The following is a 19,898-nucleotide window of genomic DNA, read 5'->3' on the forward strand; positions in this document are numbered from 1 at the left end:
GAGGTTCTACGTGATCCTTACCCATCTCTGGCCACACGTCCATCATAAACAGCCACCATCTGAAGAAGGCAGGGAGGGAGGAGACCGGGTGGGGACCCTACACGCAAGACATTGCCAGACCACCACCTGCTCTAAGGTGACCAAGCAGGATCACTATGCTGAAGTTCAATCAAGTTCATAGGGGATCTTAATCTCTAGCAGAGGTAGCAAACTAGAAGCCACTCAGCGCTCAGCTTGAGAATTACTTATATCAGAAATTTGAGCATGTAGCTGATGAATATCCACAGAGAGGTGGCTATTATTCCACAACCTCCTAAATGCTGTTGAATTAAGTTCCAATCAAGTTCTGGGTTGCTGAAAGATATCACAAATCTACTTATACAGTGAATAACCTTAGCTGGGAGTGTAAACTGGATAAATGTATTCCTTTTTAAGGGTTGGTTTCTGAGTGTTTTTGTTTAAAGAAAAGAAGTATTGAACAGCTAATTTAAACACAGTTTAGGGTTTTTATGCTAAAATAAAAGTATCTAGGATTCTGATTCAGTCTATTTGGAGACAATTTTCTAGCCTTCTCTGGAAATTGCCCCTTAATCTTTCCTTAAGAAAAATGTTCAACTTTTAAAAAATGAACTAATAACAATAATATCTAAAGCTTATTAAACTCTAAGGCATTGAAGCTATCTTATAAGATTTTGTTGAGATTAAATGAAATAAAGAATACACGTAAAAATACCTAGCCCAAAGTAAAAAGTCTGTTCTAATGTTATTTTGGGGGTGTTTATGTATACCCTTCCTAACCATTAAATCAACTTTTAAAGACTGAAGAAAAGGAAAAAAAAAATGGGGTGTTGTATAGCAGAAAAAAAAATTTTTTAATATATTTCTTCCAGATTAAAACAAAAAGAAAAAGAATTTTGTTTAATTTGGGGAAACATCCTAAACAGGGAGTATTTGGCTCTGGAATGTGTGATGACCCCATCCCACCATCAGCCTGGTGTATTTATTTAAAGAAGGAAGCTGCTCTGTATAATAAAGCAACAGAGTTTGGAGTAGGAAAATATTATTACATGAAAATTGACTTTGGGGAGCACCAAAGTAAAATCAAAATGACAAGAAACAGCTGCAAGCATCCATTAATTATTAGAATGGGGAATGTATGAAGTATGAATCTAGGAAAATTGAAAGTCATCAAAAATTAAATGGAACGCATAAAGGCTGATACTCGAGGAACTAGTGAGCTGAAATGGACTGATATTGACCATTCTGAATTAGACAATCATCTGATTTACTATGCAGGGAATGACAAATTCAAGAGGAATGGTGTCACATCCATTGTCAAAAAAAACGATTCAAGATCTATCTTGAAATTCAGTGCTGTCTCTGATAGGATAATATCTCTAGCCTACAAGGAAGACAAGTTATACAACTTTTATTCAAATTTACATACAAACCACCAAAACCAGTGATAAATAAATGGAAGAATTCTACCAACTTATTCAGTCTGAAATTGATTCACATGCAATCAGGATACAGTGACAATTACTGGTGATTGGAATGGGAAAGTTGTAAACAAAGAGGAAGGATCGATAGTTGGAAAGTATGGCTTTGGTGATATAAATGATGCTGGAGACCACATGATACAATTTTGCTAGACTAATGACTTATTCATCGCAAATACTTTTCAACAACATAAATGGCAACTATTCAGGTAAACCTCACTAGATGGAATATACAGGATTCAAACAGACTATATTTGTGAGAAAAGACAATGGAGATGCTCAATAGCATCAGCCAAAACAAGGCCAGGGACTAACTGTGGGACAGACCATCAATTGCTCATATGCAAGTTCAGGTTGAAGCTGAAGAAAATGAAAAGAAGTGCACAAGAGCCAAAATACAATCTTGAGTACATCCCACCTAAATTTAGAAATCATCTCAAGAACAAATTTGGTACACTGAACACTAAGGACCAAAGACCGGAGGAGTTGTGGGATGACATAAAAAAACATCAAATATGAGGAAGGCTAAAGGTCATTTAAAAGACAGGAAAGAAAACAAAAACCAATGTAGATGACAGAAGAGACTCTAAAACTTGTTCTTGAATGTAGAGAAGCTAAAGTGAATGGAAGAAATAAGTAAAAAAAACTGAACAGAAAATTTCAAAGGGCTGCTGGAGAAGACAAAGTATTACAATGAAATGTGCAAAGTATTATAATGAAATGTGCAAAAAGTTAGAAAACCAAAAGAAAAGAACACTCTCAGCATTGCTCAAGCTGAAAGACATGAAGGAAAAAAGGTTGATGGGGATGGGCAACTTAGACATTGGCTACCTAAAATGGGGTGAGGGGGGGACTATAAAGGCATAAAATGACTGGTTTACAAGTTTTCAAGAGGGAGTTTAGTTTCAGTGTGTGGGGGAAGGTAGAATCTCCACTGAATAGTTTTCATCTTGTCTACATGAAAGGAAATGGGGATATGATTCTTATGATTCAATAGTGAGTAACTGTTATCATGACTAATTGCATTTGTCACAACTGTAAAGGTAGAAGTTTTGTAACATAAATGTGGAGTAGTTTATCTTACATTCCAGGGACAGAGGACCTTAGGACCATCCAGGGAGAAGAGCATGAGTGGAATGTGGGACCCTATCTAGAGAAGCAGTGACACCAGAGATGGAATCAAAGATGATGGCATTGAGAGATAGAGCAGCTGAGGACTTTAGACTCATGAAAAGAGAAAGACTGTGTGCTGGTGGCCAGGAGTCAGGTTTGCAGAATGTGCCCTTTGGTTGTTTAAATGATTATATATTCCTGAGTATTTTTGTGTACATAAAAAAACAACAACACAGAGAGAATAGAAGCAAATACTGTTGAATAGTGATGCATGGAGGGGATTGTAATCATTGCAATGATACGAAATACGATAGATAGGATGAGTGCAAAACTGATGTTCTCCCATGTAAACTATCACTCAATGCATAATAAAAGCTTACAAAAAAAAGTGTTAAAAAACAAAGCTGTCACTTTGAAGACTAAAGGCCACCTGACATAAGCCATAGTATTTTCAGTCACCTCAGTATGTATGTGAAAGCTGGATGATGAATAAGGAAGAGAGGAGAAGAATACATTTATTTGAATTATGAATATTCAAAATACCATGGTCTGCCAAAAGAACAAACGAATCTGTTTTGTAAGAGGTCAGAATGCTACTTAGAAGTGAGAACAGTGATACTTCATCTCACAGCTTTGGACATGTTATTCAAAAGACTAAGACTCCCTAATGAGATGGATGGTCACAGTAGCTGTTAGCAATGAGCTCAGACTTAACAACAATTGTGAGGATGGCTCAGGACCTTGTAGTGTTTCATTCTGTTGTACATAGGGTTGCTGTGAGTCAGAGCAAACTCAAAGGTACTTAACAACAACAATAACAAAGCAAAAATAGGGTAACAAATAACATTGAGAAGCAGTTGTTGGAGAGATAAAAGGGGAAAGGCAAAGTTTGTTTCTGGGAAATACCCTGTTTAGGAAAGGGATTGAAGCAATTCAAGACATTGGTATCTAGTATGTTGTTTAAATCCATTTCCTGTTATGTACTATCTTGTAAATTGTCCTCTACCAAAGCAGTATGGAAGAAGAGCATAACTGCATAGGTGAGCCAACTAACCGAGCTAGAGAACCGTGGCAAAGTAAACCATGAATGTGAGAGATGACCATGGGAATGTAGACCTTACTCTGACCTTCATGGGACTCTATAGAGATCCTGGGGATCATACAGGACCCTATACAGTCAAGGCACTGGGGACAAACAGAAGCAGACACTTCATGTATTTACATATGAGTCAGTCTGGTCTCAGCTTTGCCATGGGGAACTTTTGAAGCTGAACTCTAAAGGAAGAGGCAGCAGGGATTACAGAGATCACTGGGGAAAAGAATGCTGTAGGGAGGTAAGAATTTAGATTCCGTCTGATTGGGGGCTCCCATTTGAACTCCTGCTTGACCACACTCGGCATGCCTGACTCATAATCCTCTCCCATGTACCTTGCGGGAGCTTCTCACTTTCTGTTCCAAGTTGAAGACCAGGTTGACATGGGCAGTGTGCTGTTCAATCAGGGATTCCAGATTCCTCAGGGCATTCTGGATCCTAGAGATGCAATGGACCAGTAAGTGTACCCGAGGGAACAGAAGAAGGTACACTGCAAGGAATGGGGACACTCACCGACAGGCCTTGTTCCTCATCTGCAGGGCCATCTGGTGCTGCAACATCAAGAAGGTGTCCAGAAAGTCTAGGAAGGTCTTAGGGGTGACAAGTGGCAGTAGAGGGCACAGGTGCTCAGTGTATCTGGTAGCCGAAAGGTGAATGAGAGCCATGGCATTGGACACATTGGTAATTGAGGCCTGGAGGTCTGGGCACTTCAAAGAGCCTGTAAAAGGCAGAGCCTCAGTCGGATCTTGTAGTTTGCAAGGGAGCAGGAAAAAGAAGGCATCTCTTCTAGCTCAGGAAGGAGGATGGAAAAGGTAAAGGAGACCCACTAGGTTCTAGAGAAAAAGACTGGCCTAGGCAAAAATGCTCATTAGAACCTGGTTGAGAAATGTGACAAGAGCAGGTAAAGGGGCTCACCATCATCAAGGAGTAGATTCTGAGCACCCTTCAGGTGGTGTTTGGCCACACTGACCAGGTCAGTTTGGTCCCATGGTTCATAATGATCAATGCTAGCAACAGCCAGTTGAAGGAGCCTTGGTAACAAGTTGGAAGGCAAATGGTTGTGGGTCTGGTCATCTCTGATCAGGAAGAACAGGTGCAGGTGGCTGCACACTTGTTGGTAGAACCTGTGGGGCAGAGGCTCAGATGCTCTTTCCCTTTCCCCCTGTCTCCCCACCTAGGCCCGAGTTTAGGCCCTCCAACCCCTTAACTCTCATCTTCTGTACCCTGACAGTAATCCCATTTGGCCAGGATGGAGTAAGAGCTGAACAAACCCTGGTAGGACCATACTTGTCCTCACCTTTGAAACACCATTTCCTTCTTGATGTTCTGTTTGACACCAGGGTTTTCTCTGGGAAGATGTTCATCAAGTTTGTCCAGATCTGCTTCTGTATACAGGTCAGGGAAACTACCTGAACTTGCCAGAGCCAGCAGGCGATTAAAGGTAGTGAGATCCACACCCTCAGGCACCAGCAGGGCTACCTGCTGGTTTAACATGCCAGCGTACCAGCTGGCATCCCGTAGACACTGGAGAATGGCTTCTTCTGATCCAGATGGCAAATGGAAAAGGCGGGCCTGACAAATACTAGCAGCCAGAGTGATGGCAGTATGGCGCCCAGCACTCAGAACCCCTGAGAGCAAAAGGCCATGCTGCCGGGGCCTGGCCAACACCCGGACCAGGCGGGCCACATGCTGGGTCACGGATCGACACAGGATAAGCTGGGGCCTCAGCTTTAACTGAGCCGCTGAAATGGCCAGCTGCTCCTCCAGGTTCTCCCACTGTCGTTCCAAATACAAGTTGGGGCTCTCCAAGCTGGACCCCAATATCAGCTCCTGACTAAAGATCAGGTCAGAAGGCTTTTCCTGGGGATTCAGTAGTAACACTGGTAGCAACATGGGTGTGACCATGTCTACCCGGGATGCCTTCTGCCACCAACTCTTAGATCTCTTTACCTGGCTCTTAAAGGTGGAAATAATTGTGTCTTCCTCTTTGTTTATCTTCTGACCTGTGCTCTCCATGCTCTCCTTGTTTACTGGCTTCCTGGATGGCGTTACACCTGGATTGCGGGAGTGTAAGCCTGTGGGAACCTGAAGGGTATAAAGACCCTCCTCTGTCTCACTGTCACTGTTGCTTAAGTCTTCCCACTGGGCCAACTCCCCTTCGGATTCCACTTCAGGCACTTTTTCCTCCTCCTCTTCATCCACGTAGCCCTTGTCCAGGTTCGGGGACCCTGACCTTGAGCAGAAGGTACACTGAGCTACTTCTAAGAGCATCTTGGCACAATAGGTGCGCTCATTAGGGCTGTTCAATCGGTCACAAAAGGTCCTCTGTGCCTCATGCAACCAAAGACGCATCATGTTGCGTGTCGCTATCATAATGTTCAGCCGGGTGCCACGCAAGCCTGACACCAGGCGCAAGTGTTCCTGATGGTTGAGGCAGTCCATGAACCCTCGGGAGCCCACTCTGGTTGGCAGCAGCTGCAGGCTGCCTAGTAAGTGGCTCACAGAGTGCAGGGAGAAGCGATAGTGTGGGTGAAGAGGTGAAGGCATGAAGCAATTGCACACAGTTTCCCAGGCATCCACTGAGGCCTGAACTAGGAATCCTGCTAGCAGCCCCTCCTGCTCCACAGATGGGAAGCGTTCAAGCCAGGCCTGAATGCTAGGTGTGTGCCTGCTCAGCAGGGTCGCCTTGGTCATGTTGCCTAGGACCAGCACTGTGAAGAGTCGAAAGAGGCGTGGGCACAGCGGCCGCTCACAGTAACCTGGCACTGTGGCAGTAGCAAGGAAGTTGATTATAGGCTGCAGTCTCTGTAGTTCCAAAGTGTTATGGGCATACACAGTGCCATCTATAGCCTGGCGCAGAGCCTCCAGTACTGGTTGGCAGCTTTTCTCTGGATCTGTGGGACATGACGAATAATAGTGAGCACATGAGTGACAGTATCATCGTGTTCCTCTTATCCCTCAGCATCTGCTTCCAGCACACCCAGGGTTTTGACTTCTGTACGTTTGATGTATTGGGCCTTGGTCATGTCTCAGTATGTGGTTCTCTCCCCCTTCTCCATCCCCTGATTCTACCTAAAAGCGAATACACTTCTCTTTTCTCCCAAATCCTATCCTCCACGACCAATTAGGTGTCAACTGGACTCCTGGTTGTGGCACTGTAGGATCAGAACTGGACTGTGAGCCACAAGGTCAGCAGTCCAAACTCACCAGCTGCTCCTCAGAAATCCTATCCAGGGTCACTATGAGTCGGAACCAACTCGATGGCACTTAACAATAACTTGGAGTCCTGGTGTGGTGCTATAGGATAAGCACTGGACTGCTAACCACAAGGTCGGTGGTTCGAATCCACCAACTGCTCCCTGGAAGACTTATACAAGGTTACTATGAGTTGGAACCAACTCGACGGTGCTTAACAACAACAACTAGCAATGTGTGAGTTTCAGTTGCTCCATATCTTTGCAACTATGTATTATTGTCAATCTTTTAAACGGAATCTTCCTAGTAGATGTAATATGCTATCTCAAGGTGATTATAACTTACAATTCCTTTAGTTTCTCCATCCAAAGATAACTGTAACAAATCTTCATCTTACTAGGCTTTTATGAATCAAGATGACATAGATATATCATGTACCACATAATAGATATTCAGTATATTATACCTGCTATTAGTAAGTACTTTTACCACCTGGCTCAAATTTTCTACATCTTATAAGAGACTTCAGTGTCTTACTAGACAATCCATCCAATATTTTAGTTCAATGACTTCCTTAACTTCTACAACCTATATTATCTATACTTCACTTCTGCTGCCCATTCCTATGGCATATTCCAAATTTGTCATCATTTGGAGGTGCACCAATCTATAAACTCTAAACGTCAATCTCCCAAACTTTCATCATAATTTCTCCCCTTTCCTGTCTTTTCTTCGATAAAATCTTATTGGGTACTTACTTCCTTTTGAGTTTGTCAAGGTAAATGAGACATATCCCTGTTTTCAGAAGTCCCTGAATGGCTCAAATGATTAAATCCTCATCTACTGGCCCTAAGGTTGGTAGTTCAAATCCACCTAGCAGTATCTTGGAAGAGAGCCCTTGCAATCTACTTTCAAAAGATCACAGCCTTGAAAACCCCCTGGAGCAGTTCTACCCTGCACAGATGAGGTTGCCTTGAGTTGGACTCAATTCAACGGCAACTAACAACAATCTCTGTTCTCATGAAGTTCAGAATGGGGAGGAAGGTACAGAGTAGTAGTAAACACAGAATTATAAAATCATGATTATCACAAAATGGGCAGACACAGGACAGATATCTAACCTAGACTGGGGCTCAGGCTTCCTTGAGGAGCTATTGCCTGAGGTGGTTTGGAAAGAATAAGGAGGATGAATAGAATGGAGGGCAGAAAGGAAGGCTGACTTGTTTGATTGTGAATGTAGTTTAATCCAGGTTAGATCAGAGTGTAAGAGGCTACAGAAGAAAGCCTCATCACAAATTGTCTCACAAGAGCATTTGCCAAAGTTTCCAGGAATGATTGGGTGAACCAGGGAAGGTGGAATGGAAATAAGAAGAAAGATTCAAGTGATATTTAGGAGGGTGAATCAAGAGATATAGTGAGTAGTCAGTCATTGGTTCAAGGATGAGATGCCAACAAGGTTTCTGACTTAAGTGACTGGACGGATGGTGGTATCAGTTACTAAAAGGGCACAGGGGCCAGGTTTTTGAAGAAAGATGATGAGTTAAAAGTTGGGTCTGTCGTGCCAGTGGCACAACAAGATGAAGATGTAGAGTAAATGGTTGGAGAAACAGATCTATTGCTCAGAAGAGAAGCATGGGTTGGAGATTTAGCAGTTGAAGCACAGAGATGGTAGATGAAACTGTGAGCATGTTTATGATTTGCTCAGGGAGCATATGTAGAATATGTAGAAAGCACTTCTTGTTTGATCTGGAGTCACATATCTGACGGATTTTAATCTCAAGAGATGACAGCATCTCTTTTCTTCCCTCCTCCCAGCACCTTACCAGAAGCCGCCAGATGTAAATCCTCCAGCAGGAAGAGAAGGTAGCCTTTAGAATCCGGGTTATGCCCAAGCAATGGGCTGGTTTGTGGTTGGCCCTGGACTCCTCGGCTTAGCAGGAAGCGAAGATGGGTGGAACTGAAGGTAGGGTTGATAGGGATGTACGTGTACGGGTGATTTGGCTCCACTAGCACCTCCACGAAGGCCGATTTCCCTGATGCTGTCTCTCCAGCCAGCAGCACTGGCTGTCCTTTTGACAGAAGCAAGTCCACCACATATAAGAGCCGTTCATTCTGCAGGACAGGAGCAGGGTTTACGGTGGCAGCTCCAGTTTAGGACAGTAACCTAGCTAAAAGTAAAGGTCTAAGGGGACTTGTCTTAAATCTGTGCTTGCAGAATACTTTACATATGATAATTGTGAAAACCTTTCAAAGATGGGAGTAGGTGGATCTCAGATGGGCCTAAAACATGGACTATTTATCTCCTTAAACCCCACACCCAGCTAGTGCCCTCACACCTGGGGAGAAAGGTTGAAGGTACCCAGAGTTCCTCTGATGCGGCTACTCAGGTATTGGCCATTGAAGGGGACCAGAGTCCCGTCTTCAGGGCATACATGCAGATCAAACAGCAAGGCTGAGGGTGGTGGCTCAGGGTAGTTGGAGATGCATTTAATAGACTCCCTCAGGAAGGTGTCAAAGACGGGCCAGAGCCTGCTCAAATGGATACACAGGCAAAAGTGTCAGTGGTAACAGTTCCATTTGTGTTATACTCACACACTCCACCATACCCAAGGTTTTGACTCTCATTGACCAGTTCATTTCAGCCCTCTGCATCCGCCAGCCCATACCCTTGTAGGCACCTGGAGGGAAGGAGAGCTCCAAATCCCCAGATCAGAGCAAAAAGAAAGCTGCTGACAGCCAGCAAGTGTTCCCTGTGCTTATTGTGCACATCTTCACTGTCTGTCTGGGACCGGTTGTTCAGAGAGCTGCTTTTTGAGGACTTGAAGCTCTGAGTCACAGGCTCACTACTGCTGTGGTCCTCTGCAAAGTTCACCAGAGTCAGAATAGGAACCAAGTAGAAAAAAGCAGGCAGGAGAGAGTGAAGTTTGGTTATATTACTTCTCGCCTTCAGTCCCTGGACCTGGGTCCACCAAAGAACCCATGTCCCAGGCTCCAGCTATACCCCAGCTACCCTCAAAACTCTAGCTTTGCCACCCTCTCTCAAACCAGTCCTTCCCTCACTTTACCTGGGCCACGTGCCTTCTCCTCCTCATCGAGGCGCAGATAGGGGTCAAGCAGACCACGAAAGATGCGGGCCAAGCTGGTAACTTCAGCCACGCCTGGGCACACAGTCTGCTGCCCATGTACCTGCAGCAGAGAACTGGCACCTTGGCAGGTGAGGAAGTGGAATGTGGCAGGTACCAACACTTCGGCCAGATGGTTGAGTGCCGTGACCGTCTGCTGCTGCAGGCGATACTCATGGGTCAGGGCTGCCATCAGGACGCTAAGCATACACTGCCAAGTCTGCTCTCCACCACACCAGACCAGGGCACATCGGCCTACTATTGTGGGGGACATGCCGGTGGCATCTGCCACTTCCATCAAGAAAAAGGTACTTGGGGGGCGTGGTATCTGCTGGCCATTGGGGAGATTAAACTCAGGGGGCTCACTAAGGAGATAGATGATGGAGTCCAGCCAAACAGCACTGGGTGCTCCATCACAAACAATCCAGTGCTGGATCTCCACTGATTCTGGCACCTGATTCTTTAAGCCCATGAGCTTACACTGAGTAGCTGCACGCAGCAGCCTGGGGAAGATGCCATGGTGCCAGCAGGGGCCCTCGAGCCATCCCAGGAACTCCTGGGGGCTGAGAACACTGGGGTACAAATGGGTCATTTCCACAGACTGGTAGCCCTGGGCTGAGGCATTCTCCATGGCTGCCAGCCGGTTCTGGATCTTAAATAAGCAGTTCCAACAAGTTGTCTTGCCACTGCCTGCAGGGCCGAGGAGCAGAATGCCCAAGGCCTGGTTCAGGGCCTGGCTCAACTGTTCCAGGGACCTCAAAATTTCCGGGCTGGGATACAGTCCTACCTGCTGCAGTTCCTCTACCATCAGTGGCTTCGGCAGTCTGTGAGTCATGGGCTCTGCCAACGCTTGACTGGCACCAGGGAAGAGCCCACAGAGCAGCTCTTGGAGCTTGTGCAGGTGGGGCTTATCAAGGATCCTGAAAAGCTGTGAGTGCAGCAGAGCTTGTAGTAGGGAGGCCTCTTCAATGGCAGCTAGGCGGCGGTGATGCTGGGACCTGGGCTCCTCCTTAGTTACATTTAGTCTCTGTATTGTGTCCTCCAGTACCTGCTTAAGCAACGGCAGGCGGCAGGGCAGGGGCCCAGACACCAGCTCACGCTCTAGGGAGAATAATTTGGCTAGGCGGTTAGCCATGCGGGAGGCATCCCGCATCCCTGCACCCAGCAGAGTCATCTCTGCTACATGGTACAAGTTGGGCAATGCCAGTGCTACAGGCCTCAAGAGCAGGCGCAGGTTGGCAGGCACAGCAGGGCTCAGGGCATGCAGTGTCATAAGACAGCCATAGCCAAGGCGCATGTACACATGATGGTTTTCAAAGAAGCCAGTGCCAAGTTGCAATGGATGGATGGGGTTGATGGAGCTGGTGCTTTGGGAAGCCTCCCGGTACAGTGGGGCATACAGAAGGTGTAGTTGAGCTAGGCGCTGGCCCAGGGCAGAGAGCAAGCCAGGGGGCAGGTGCTGAACTGCCTTCAACATCAGCCAGGCACCTCCCTGTAGGGCACCATTCAGATAGTTGCTCAGGCTTTGGGCTTCTGTCTGAGGCAAGCAGGGTAAAATCACCAGCTGGCGTCCTAGGGCCCGTGCCAGGTTAGTCACCATAGTTGTCTTGCCCACACCTTGAGGGCCCAGTAGGGTCCCGCAAGCCACCTCCTCAAGTGCCAATAACAGCACCAGAGCTGGCCGCTCAGGCAGCAGGCTGGGTAGTAGGTCCAGCCTGGGTCCCAGATACTCATAATTGTACAGGAAGGAGTGGCCCAGCACATCTATCCAGCAGGCAGCTGGGGGCTGAGAGGACCCAGTCGATGTAACAATAGTCCTGAGACTCTGTAGGGGACTTTTGGTCACGCGAGATGAACCCAGGTGGTACTTGAGTTGGCGGGCCCAGTGGAAATCTTGCAGATCACTGACCTCATGCTGCCGCAGCAGTTGTGCAATATCCCGATGGGTCACTGCCATGACCAAGAGGGCACTGAATAGGCTAGCCTGATGAACAGAGGGCAGGTACTGCCCACCCTGGGCACCCCTCTGGGCCCGCATAAATTGCACCAGTACTTCAAGCTTGCACACTTGCATGGGGACCAAATCCAGAGTGTTTCCCTCAAGCAGAGCCTCCTCCATCTCAGCCCGCCACATCACCTCCTCTGCCACCAGCACACACTGCCACGGAAAGGTCTGGGCTAAATCCAGCCAGTGGACTATATATTGGTGCAGGGCAAGCTGGTTGTGTAGGGGCTGTGTGCCATCCAGGGATTCACCCTGAGTAAGGCGGGAGGCCACACAGTCCTGCAGTGTATGCACCAGGACCTCACGCAGAGCCTTCTCCAGAGAGGCCAGCCACTTGGGGAGATCTGGATGCAGAGGAAGGGGCACCTGCAACTTCATCTCCTCCCCACCTGCTCCTAGCACTGCCAGTGCTTCCACAAGAGAAGGTGTGTTTGGGCTCGACTCCCAGTCACCCATGCTTTTCTTCTCATCAACTGAGTTGAAGCTCATTGCACGCACACTAGGAAAGCAACGTCGGACCCACTTCTGGGCCTCACATGATTCCAGTGGGGCAGCCAGAAGGGCCACCAGTTCACTGTCGCTAAGGAAGAAGAGGCGGGGGAAGTGAGTACGCACCCTATAGAGCACATTCTCCAGAGCCATGATGATGCCCTCCAGCTCTACTGAGCCTGCTTGGAGTAGTTGTTGCAGCTGCTGGCCCTGGAAGTAAGGAGTCCGCTTAGCACTGGGTACTATAAGAGACAAGACCAGGGGGTCAGCTATGGAAATCCTCATCAGGGTCCGATACTGGTCATCCATGGCTTTGAAGCGAGAGCTCTGTGTGAGGGTAAGGAAAGAGAGGGCAGAAATGAAGTGGCAGCTCCCAACACACACTGAACCCTGCTATTCAATAGCCACTGCCCACCCTGTTTCACCACTTCCCCTACCAGGTCAGAGCTAGGAAACTGGATCTTCATCTCATGCAGAACTTTATTCAGAAAAATCCACTTCTGCTGGAAAGTCACCCACACCTCCAGCAGGGCACCTATGTGAGCAACCAGAGGGATACTGGAGGGAGGCATTAGCATTCTAGCTTTTGCTAGGAGTCCAGCGTACTTTACTGTGAACTCTCAGGTGCCCCCACCAGCCCATCAAAACCACTCTGGCTCAGCAAAACGATCTGGTCCCTCATTCCAAGAATTAGTTGTGAAGGAGGTCCTCACTCTGTCTTTCATATAGTCCCTCCACTCAGCCTGCACCTTTCATCTAGGGCCCATCCTGCCTCTGGTCCCACCCATTAGTCCATCTATAGCTCGGCACTCACCCAGCCCTTGCATGATGGTCACCCACTCCAGGGCCACTGTGTGCAAATTTCCTGACTTTTGGATGGCTAGGATCTTGAATAACAGTTGAAGACTCTCTTGGATGGAATTCTGCAGGCTGCTGTAGTCTGGGGAAGAGTAAGCTCCAGCTAAGCTAAGCTGGAAGTCAGATGAAACCAAGGTTGGTGTGAATAATGCTCAGTGAGTAGTCCAGGTGACCTGGGATCCTTTCTAGGCAGTCTCAGAGGCCAGGATGTCTTTTCTGTCTTTGAGGATCACATTGGACAATGTAGTGATACCAGAGCCCTGTTTTGGAGTAGAGAGCACTGCCAGCCCACCACCCATACACACACATGCGCTGTGAGTACTCTCCAGACCTGCTGAAGTCCCCAACTTAGATACTATGAGTGTTGGGCTCTACCCTTAGGGAAACCTACTTTCACAACAGCTCTTTGAAGAACTCGAGCCTCTAGCCTAAGAAGAAAACTCGATGGTTCCAGGTCCCAGACATTAGTTTTTCTATAGCAATTCTGAGTCCGTTCTGAGATGAAAGGGACCCTGATAGAAAGGTTGAGCACAAAATCCTCTTTCACAGTCTGATCATTTTGTCTTCTAGTGCTACTAAAAGATTTATGCCATCATACCATGGAAGATTGGGGCTTGAAATGAGGTCGGTCCCTAACTAAGGGGGTAAGGTGAAAAAGTGAAGACAATAGAGAGAGGAGATAAGTTCAAAAGAGAAGCAGTATTCTTCCCCACAGCCCAAGTGGGAAGAAACTTTACTATCTTGCTCTATGAGTGAAAGAACTACTACACTTTCTAGAGAAAACAACGTCTCTATGGTCCCCCTCTCTATCCTTTTACTTACTCCTTCCTAGATGTAGAAACAAAGGGACCCATCTCTTGTGCTCTAAGGGGTGTGAGACAGGCCACAACTCTTCATGCAGCTACCTAAGTAAGTGTTCTTCAAGTTTCCCCACATACCCAACAAACTCCAAGTTGTCAATTGATTTGAGAAGACTGTGAAGAGGTAATGGGAGTCTCACTCAGACTTAGACCCAAGCTGTGTCCATCAATGCAGTAGCTAAAAAACTCATGGTATCTCGAGAATGATAACTCTGTTGCTCATAAATCTCCAGGAAGTCTCTAGAACAAGAAGACATTTTTGCTCCCACAGGTTGAATTGTATGCTCACCAAGAGTCAGAGTGTGCTTGGTAACCCACCTATCTAAGTGGGTTATGTTATTTTAATTACAGAATGTAGTCTAGTATTATATTAAACACTGAAAAATGGATGGATGGGGAAAGAGTTGCTCTTTCTACATAAACTATAGAAGCTGTCCATAAAGGTGAACTAATAAAATAATAAAATAAAAACATTGCCATCGAGACAAAGTCTCACCTCTGGCTGTACTTCTTCCAACACAGATTTTTGGTTTTTCTGGCAGTTTGTGACACTTTTCATATTTTTCTCCAACACAATAACTCAAATACATCCATTATTCTTCATCTTCCTTATTATTCACTGTCCAACTTTCACATGCATGTGAAGCTATTGAAAATACCATGGCTTGGGTCAGGTGCGCCTCAGTCCTCGAATTGACATCTTTGCTCTTGAAGACTTTAAGGATGTCTTGTGCTACAAATTTGCTTAAAGCAATTATGTGATTTGGTTTCTTGACTGCTGCTTCTATGAGTGTTCATTGTGGATTCAGGAAAAATGAAGTCTTTGACAACTTCAATCTTTTCTCCACTTATTATTATGCTATTTATTGGTTCATTCTTCTTGGATCAACTATCAACACTCATGGAAGCAGCAGTCAAGAAATCAAATGACATATTGCATTAGGCAAATCTGTTGCACAAGACCTTTTTAAAGTGTTGAAGAGCAAAGATGTCAGCTTGAGGACTAAGGTGCACCAGACCCAAGCCATGGTATTTTCAATAACCTCATATGCATGTGAAAACTGGACAGTAAGGAAGACCATAGAAGAATTGGTGCTTTTGAGTTTTGGTGCTGGTGGAGAATGGTAAAAGTACCATGGACTGTCAAAAGAACAAACAGATCTGTGTTAGAAGAAGTACAGGCAGAATGCTCCTTGGAAGCCAGGATGGCCAAAGTTTGTCTCTCATACTTCGGACATAAAATCAGGAGGGTCCATCATTGGAGAAGGGCATCATGTTTGGTAAAGTGGAGAGTCAGAGAAAAAGAGAGAGACCCCCAATGAGATGGATTGGCCCAGTAGCAGCAGCAGTGGGGTCAAACATAGCAACAATTGTGAGGTTGGCCCAGGACCAGGCGGTGTTTTGTTCTGTTGTGCATAGGGTGGCTATGAGTTGGTTCCAACTCTGTGGCACCTAACAATAGCATGTGAATCTGTGCAATCTTCCTGTCTCTCCAAAGCTGCTCACAAAAGTTCAAGATGGTTGTGCTGCGTCTGGTTGGCTGTCAATTCAGGAGCCAGTCTCTTCATTTTACCGCCCCTGCACAGCTTGTCCTCCCAATAAGTACGCAACCTACTTCTCTAACGTTTCCTCTGAAGCTCAGGGTTTCAGGATTGTCCTCTGTGTCTGTTTCATTTGGTCTCCTGTAGCTTTGCTGTGGAGGGTCTATGTAGCATGTCTGCTTAGTCCACCATCTTGCCAGTAGTCTCCTTTGTATCCTAGTTTATGATTTCCCTATTTAACTAACTTTTTGGATTAACCGGCTGAGTTTCAGTTGTGTTGAATAAGAGGATTTCTCCTCTACTGCCAACTTTCCAATGACACCATCTTGGGTGCCTGTACATATATACCTTCCCTGTGTCCTTCTTACCTTGCAAGTTTGACACATTTCTATTCATTCTAGGTCAGCATGAGGGCTTCTACCTAAAGGAAGACTTCTCTGAATCCCCCTGGTCTTTCAAAGCCAATCCCTTCTCTGAGATTTTTACTGCCCTAAATAAAGTGTTCCAGCCTGCATCTATGTCTGTATTGCTACCTGTCTCTTACTGGATTCCTGAGAAACAGCGCTGCTGTCTGTCTTAAGAGTCTCCTATATTTGGCACAGAGGAAGTAAGTGAGTTTTATGAGGGAATGAATGGGTCATAAAATTAGACAGGAGGGTGTAATCTAGAGAACACAGTATTGAAGGTAGAAAGGTGATCATGAAGAATTTCTGAGTGTAACCAGAAAGGGAAGGATCTTTGCTAAAGGAGCCAGGCATTTGGGGGAGGAGAGTCCTAAGGATATTAAGACACTGTGTCAGATGTTTTGGTCTGTTCTGTAAGTAAGGATGGACAGTGGTGGATGCAGTGGATGAAAATGGCCTCCAGCAGGGGGCTTTCACTGGGCCACTAGGATTGGGTCTCACCTGAAAGGATGAAGGTGCCACTATCCTTGCTTACTACATCCCACTGGGGACTACGGAGCATCTGTCTCTTGGATCGTTCTGCAGCTGGGGGCTCGTAGGGTACACGCAGAATAAAGTTGAGCAGGCGCAGTTGGCGAGCTTCCCAGGACCTCTGAAGTCGCCGGAGGGCGTCTTGGGCATGGATTCGTTCATTTTCGCATTGCCAGATCTGGAACAGTTGGGTCTCAGGAATCAGGACTGGGTAATGGCTGGGACTTAAGGGTTGAGCCTGGGGAACAACTCAAGGGCCAGAGCTCAGAGGAGTAGAGGTCTTAGGGATGAAAGAAAAGTGAGACCTTCTGGTTTCAAAGATGGCATCAGTGGCATCCTAACTTCTCTGACCCAGGGCTCCTGCCAGAGCCTTGGAGCCCACCCACCCTCTTGCAGGCTCCAGCTGAACAGACTATATTTCAATCATGAACCAAGTCTTTGGGACAGGGTAAGTGTTGGTAGGGCTGGTTATCTGTCATCTTGTGTGCCTCCAGCTTCTGAGTTGCCACCCACCACTGCCCTCCCCCAAGTAGGACATACTTTTGATCAGAGAGTCCAGAACGATGCATCAGAAACTCGTCTGGAGGCTTAAGGAGAACATTCATATCCTCCCCATGCAGATCAGTAATGTCAACCTGCCTACTGCACTCCAACATCCACTGCTCCTTTGTATGAAGGGGCTGCTGGATCTTAACTGGTTCAATTAGAGTTTAGCAAACAATTTCTAGACTTGGATCACCCCACTTCCTCCTGTGGGTCCCACCTGGTTGATTCGATCTGCAAACTCCAGCAATGGACAAGTAAGTAGCTGGCCTAGTGTTAGGAGGTCCAGATTAGTGAGACTTTCTAGCCCTAAAACTGGAGGTAGAAAGGACAGTATCAGAGCTTCATCCTATATTTGACAGAGGTCAGCCCATATCCCAGAGTCCAGTCCTATCCAGCCCAGGGGAGAGTACATATCTCAGAGCACAATATAGAGCCCAGATTCCCACGCCCTTAGCATACTTCAGAGCCCAGAGTTAAGTCTCCAACCCAAAGCCTAGCCTAAGTAAGAAGGGAGGTTAGAGAAGAGGAAGGCACAGGGCAATTTAGGGATGAGAGGGGTTTCCAGTAGGAGGAGCAGAGAACAAAGTTGCAACAAAGTTCTAGCACCTACATCCTTCCTCATGCCCCTCCCTCCCCTCTGACTCTAACCAAACACACCTCGTAGGAGGGCTTGGCAGTGGAGGTTCTGCAGCTGGAGGCTGCCCAGCTTGGTGAGCACTGGTAGGTAGCTGCGGAATTCCTCCAGCATGCGCATGCAGCGGTGCAGCACTGGGCTTTGCAGCCCCAGGATTGTGCTCATACGGGCTGCCTCTGTCAGCCAGCCATCCGTCTTTTCCAGGGCCATAACCAGGTTGAACTGTAGGGAGAGGGCTTCTCACTTCTCATTATGAGATCCTCCCCACCTCCACCCTTGCAGACCCTCCATTCCTAGGCAGGAATTCCAAGTAAGGGTATTGGCACCTTGGAAAAAGCCATGCACTTCCACTCGCTGATGTTTTCCGAGATGACTCGGTAGAGGTGCCAGATGCGCTGCTGCTGCACAATAGGACGGGTCCCACAGGCTGGCAAGGGCACAGGATTTTCATCTCCTGTGGGATAGGCTGTCTGAGGCCTGGGGTTAGGTGGTGGGGCATGGGGATGGATGGTCAATTAAGAGCCCATAATGGCAGAAAGGAGGGTCCAGAAACTAGGGGGGTGGGGAGGGAGAGGGTCCAAAATGTTAGTATAAAAATGGAGGCGGGTGCTCAACCAAAGGGGCTGTTATCCTAAGGACAGAGTATTCAGGAAAATGTGCATCTCATTCCACTCCAGCTACATCAGACCCTTTATTTTTGCTCACATACACCAGGTATGTTCCCTCCTGCTAAGGGCCTTTGACTGACAGTTCACTCCTTCTGGAACACTCTTCCCTCAGAGAACTACATGACTCAGTTCCTCACCAAAGTCAAGTCTTTGCTCGAGCATCACCTTAATATGAGGCCTCATTGAAAAGTGCTATCTATTCCCCCTGGCATGTGACCCTTCTTATCCAGCTCTATTTTTGTTTCTATATGACTTATAACTTTCTAACACGGTACATACCTCAAGTTATATTTTATGCTTACAATTTAGTGTCTTTCTCCCTGAACCAGATGCTGGTCTATATATATAACAATTTTAATCATTTGTTCATTGATCTACCTCAAGTACCTATCAGAATCCTGGTACATATTAGATGACAAATATGTGTTAAATGAATGAATGGATCAGCCCCAGGAGAGTTAAGTGAAATGCATATGAATAAAGGTTCAGCCCACAGGGAAAACCACGAGAGTAAAAGGTGGAGCTCCCTGTTGTGTTTACCTTTGGCAGTAATTCCCTGCCATCATCTCACAAGCTACTGAATTGGTTCATAACTTTTGGTTTATGATCAGCTGTGAGATCTGTGTCAAAAGTAATTTATAATTAATCATAATTATAGTGCTGAGGTTTTCAGTTTACTCAAAAGAATTGAGACCAGATTGAATGCTTTCATTTTAAGACTAGTATCATCATTCATTTGAATCCCAGTATACTTTCTTAAATCTTTCTTAAGTATACTTTTCCAGTATGCTTTCTTAAATACTTTCTCCAGACTTGACAGAGACACTCTCAACTCAGGAGGGCTGAATGGACTTTTCTAGAATGACAGTGAAGCAGCTGACCTAAATGGTGGGGCTCTCACGAGCAACAGCACCTTTAGGAAGTTATTGCCTGGATGGGCTCCAACTGTCCTTCACTGGCCAGTAGGGAGGCCCGCAGCAGCAGCAGACACAGGCTGGGGCACATCTGTTGCCTGCAGCCTCAGCCACCGACTATGCAGCCAGAGTGCTCCTTGAAAACCAAGATGGCCAAACTTCGTCTTTCATACTTCAGACATATTATTAGGAGGGACCAGTCACTGGAGAAGGATAGATACCATGTTTGGTAAAGTGGAAGACCTCCAATGAGATGGGTTGGCACAGTGGCAGCAGAGATGGACTCAGGCCTAGTTACGATTATGAGGTTGGCCAAGGACTGGGCAGTGTTTCGTTCTGTTGTACATAGGGTCGCTATGAGTTGGTACCAACTCGATGGCACCTAATTACTACTACTATTACTTTTTGAATGGGAGAAAAACACCC

At 46.4% G+C, this 19,898-nt stretch overlaps 1 protein-coding gene across 1 annotated transcript in view; it reads right to left on the reverse strand.

The window, feature by feature from the left end:
* Positions 1 to 19,898, reverse strand: part of DNHD1 (dynein heavy chain domain 1) — a 105,838-nt gene that overhangs the window by 41,661 nt on the left and 44,279 nt on the right. Inside the window, 14 exon segments of the mRNA XM_006870307.1 lie at positions 4,041 to 4,143; positions 4,219 to 4,423; positions 4,621 to 4,829; positions 5,003 to 6,599; positions 8,724 to 9,012; positions 9,237 to 9,429; positions 9,579 to 9,759; positions 9,966 to 12,843; positions 12,954 to 13,051; positions 13,331 to 13,456; positions 16,681 to 16,888; positions 17,474 to 17,568; positions 17,914 to 18,112; positions 18,217 to 18,344. Coding sequence (XP_006870369.1) covers positions 4,041 to 4,143; positions 4,219 to 4,423; positions 4,621 to 4,829; positions 5,003 to 6,599; positions 8,724 to 9,012; positions 9,237 to 9,429; positions 9,579 to 9,759; positions 9,966 to 12,843; positions 12,954 to 13,051; positions 13,331 to 13,456; positions 16,681 to 16,888; positions 17,474 to 17,568; positions 17,914 to 18,112; positions 18,217 to 18,344 — 6,509 coding nt within the window.

This window comes from Chrysochloris asiatica, unplaced genomic scaffold, assembly GCF_000296735.1.
Source record: "Chrysochloris asiatica unplaced genomic scaffold, ChrAsi1.0 scaffold00140, whole genome shotgun sequence".
Lineage (NCBI taxonomy): Eukaryota > Metazoa > Chordata > Mammalia > Afrosoricida > Chrysochloridae > Chrysochloris > Chrysochloris asiatica.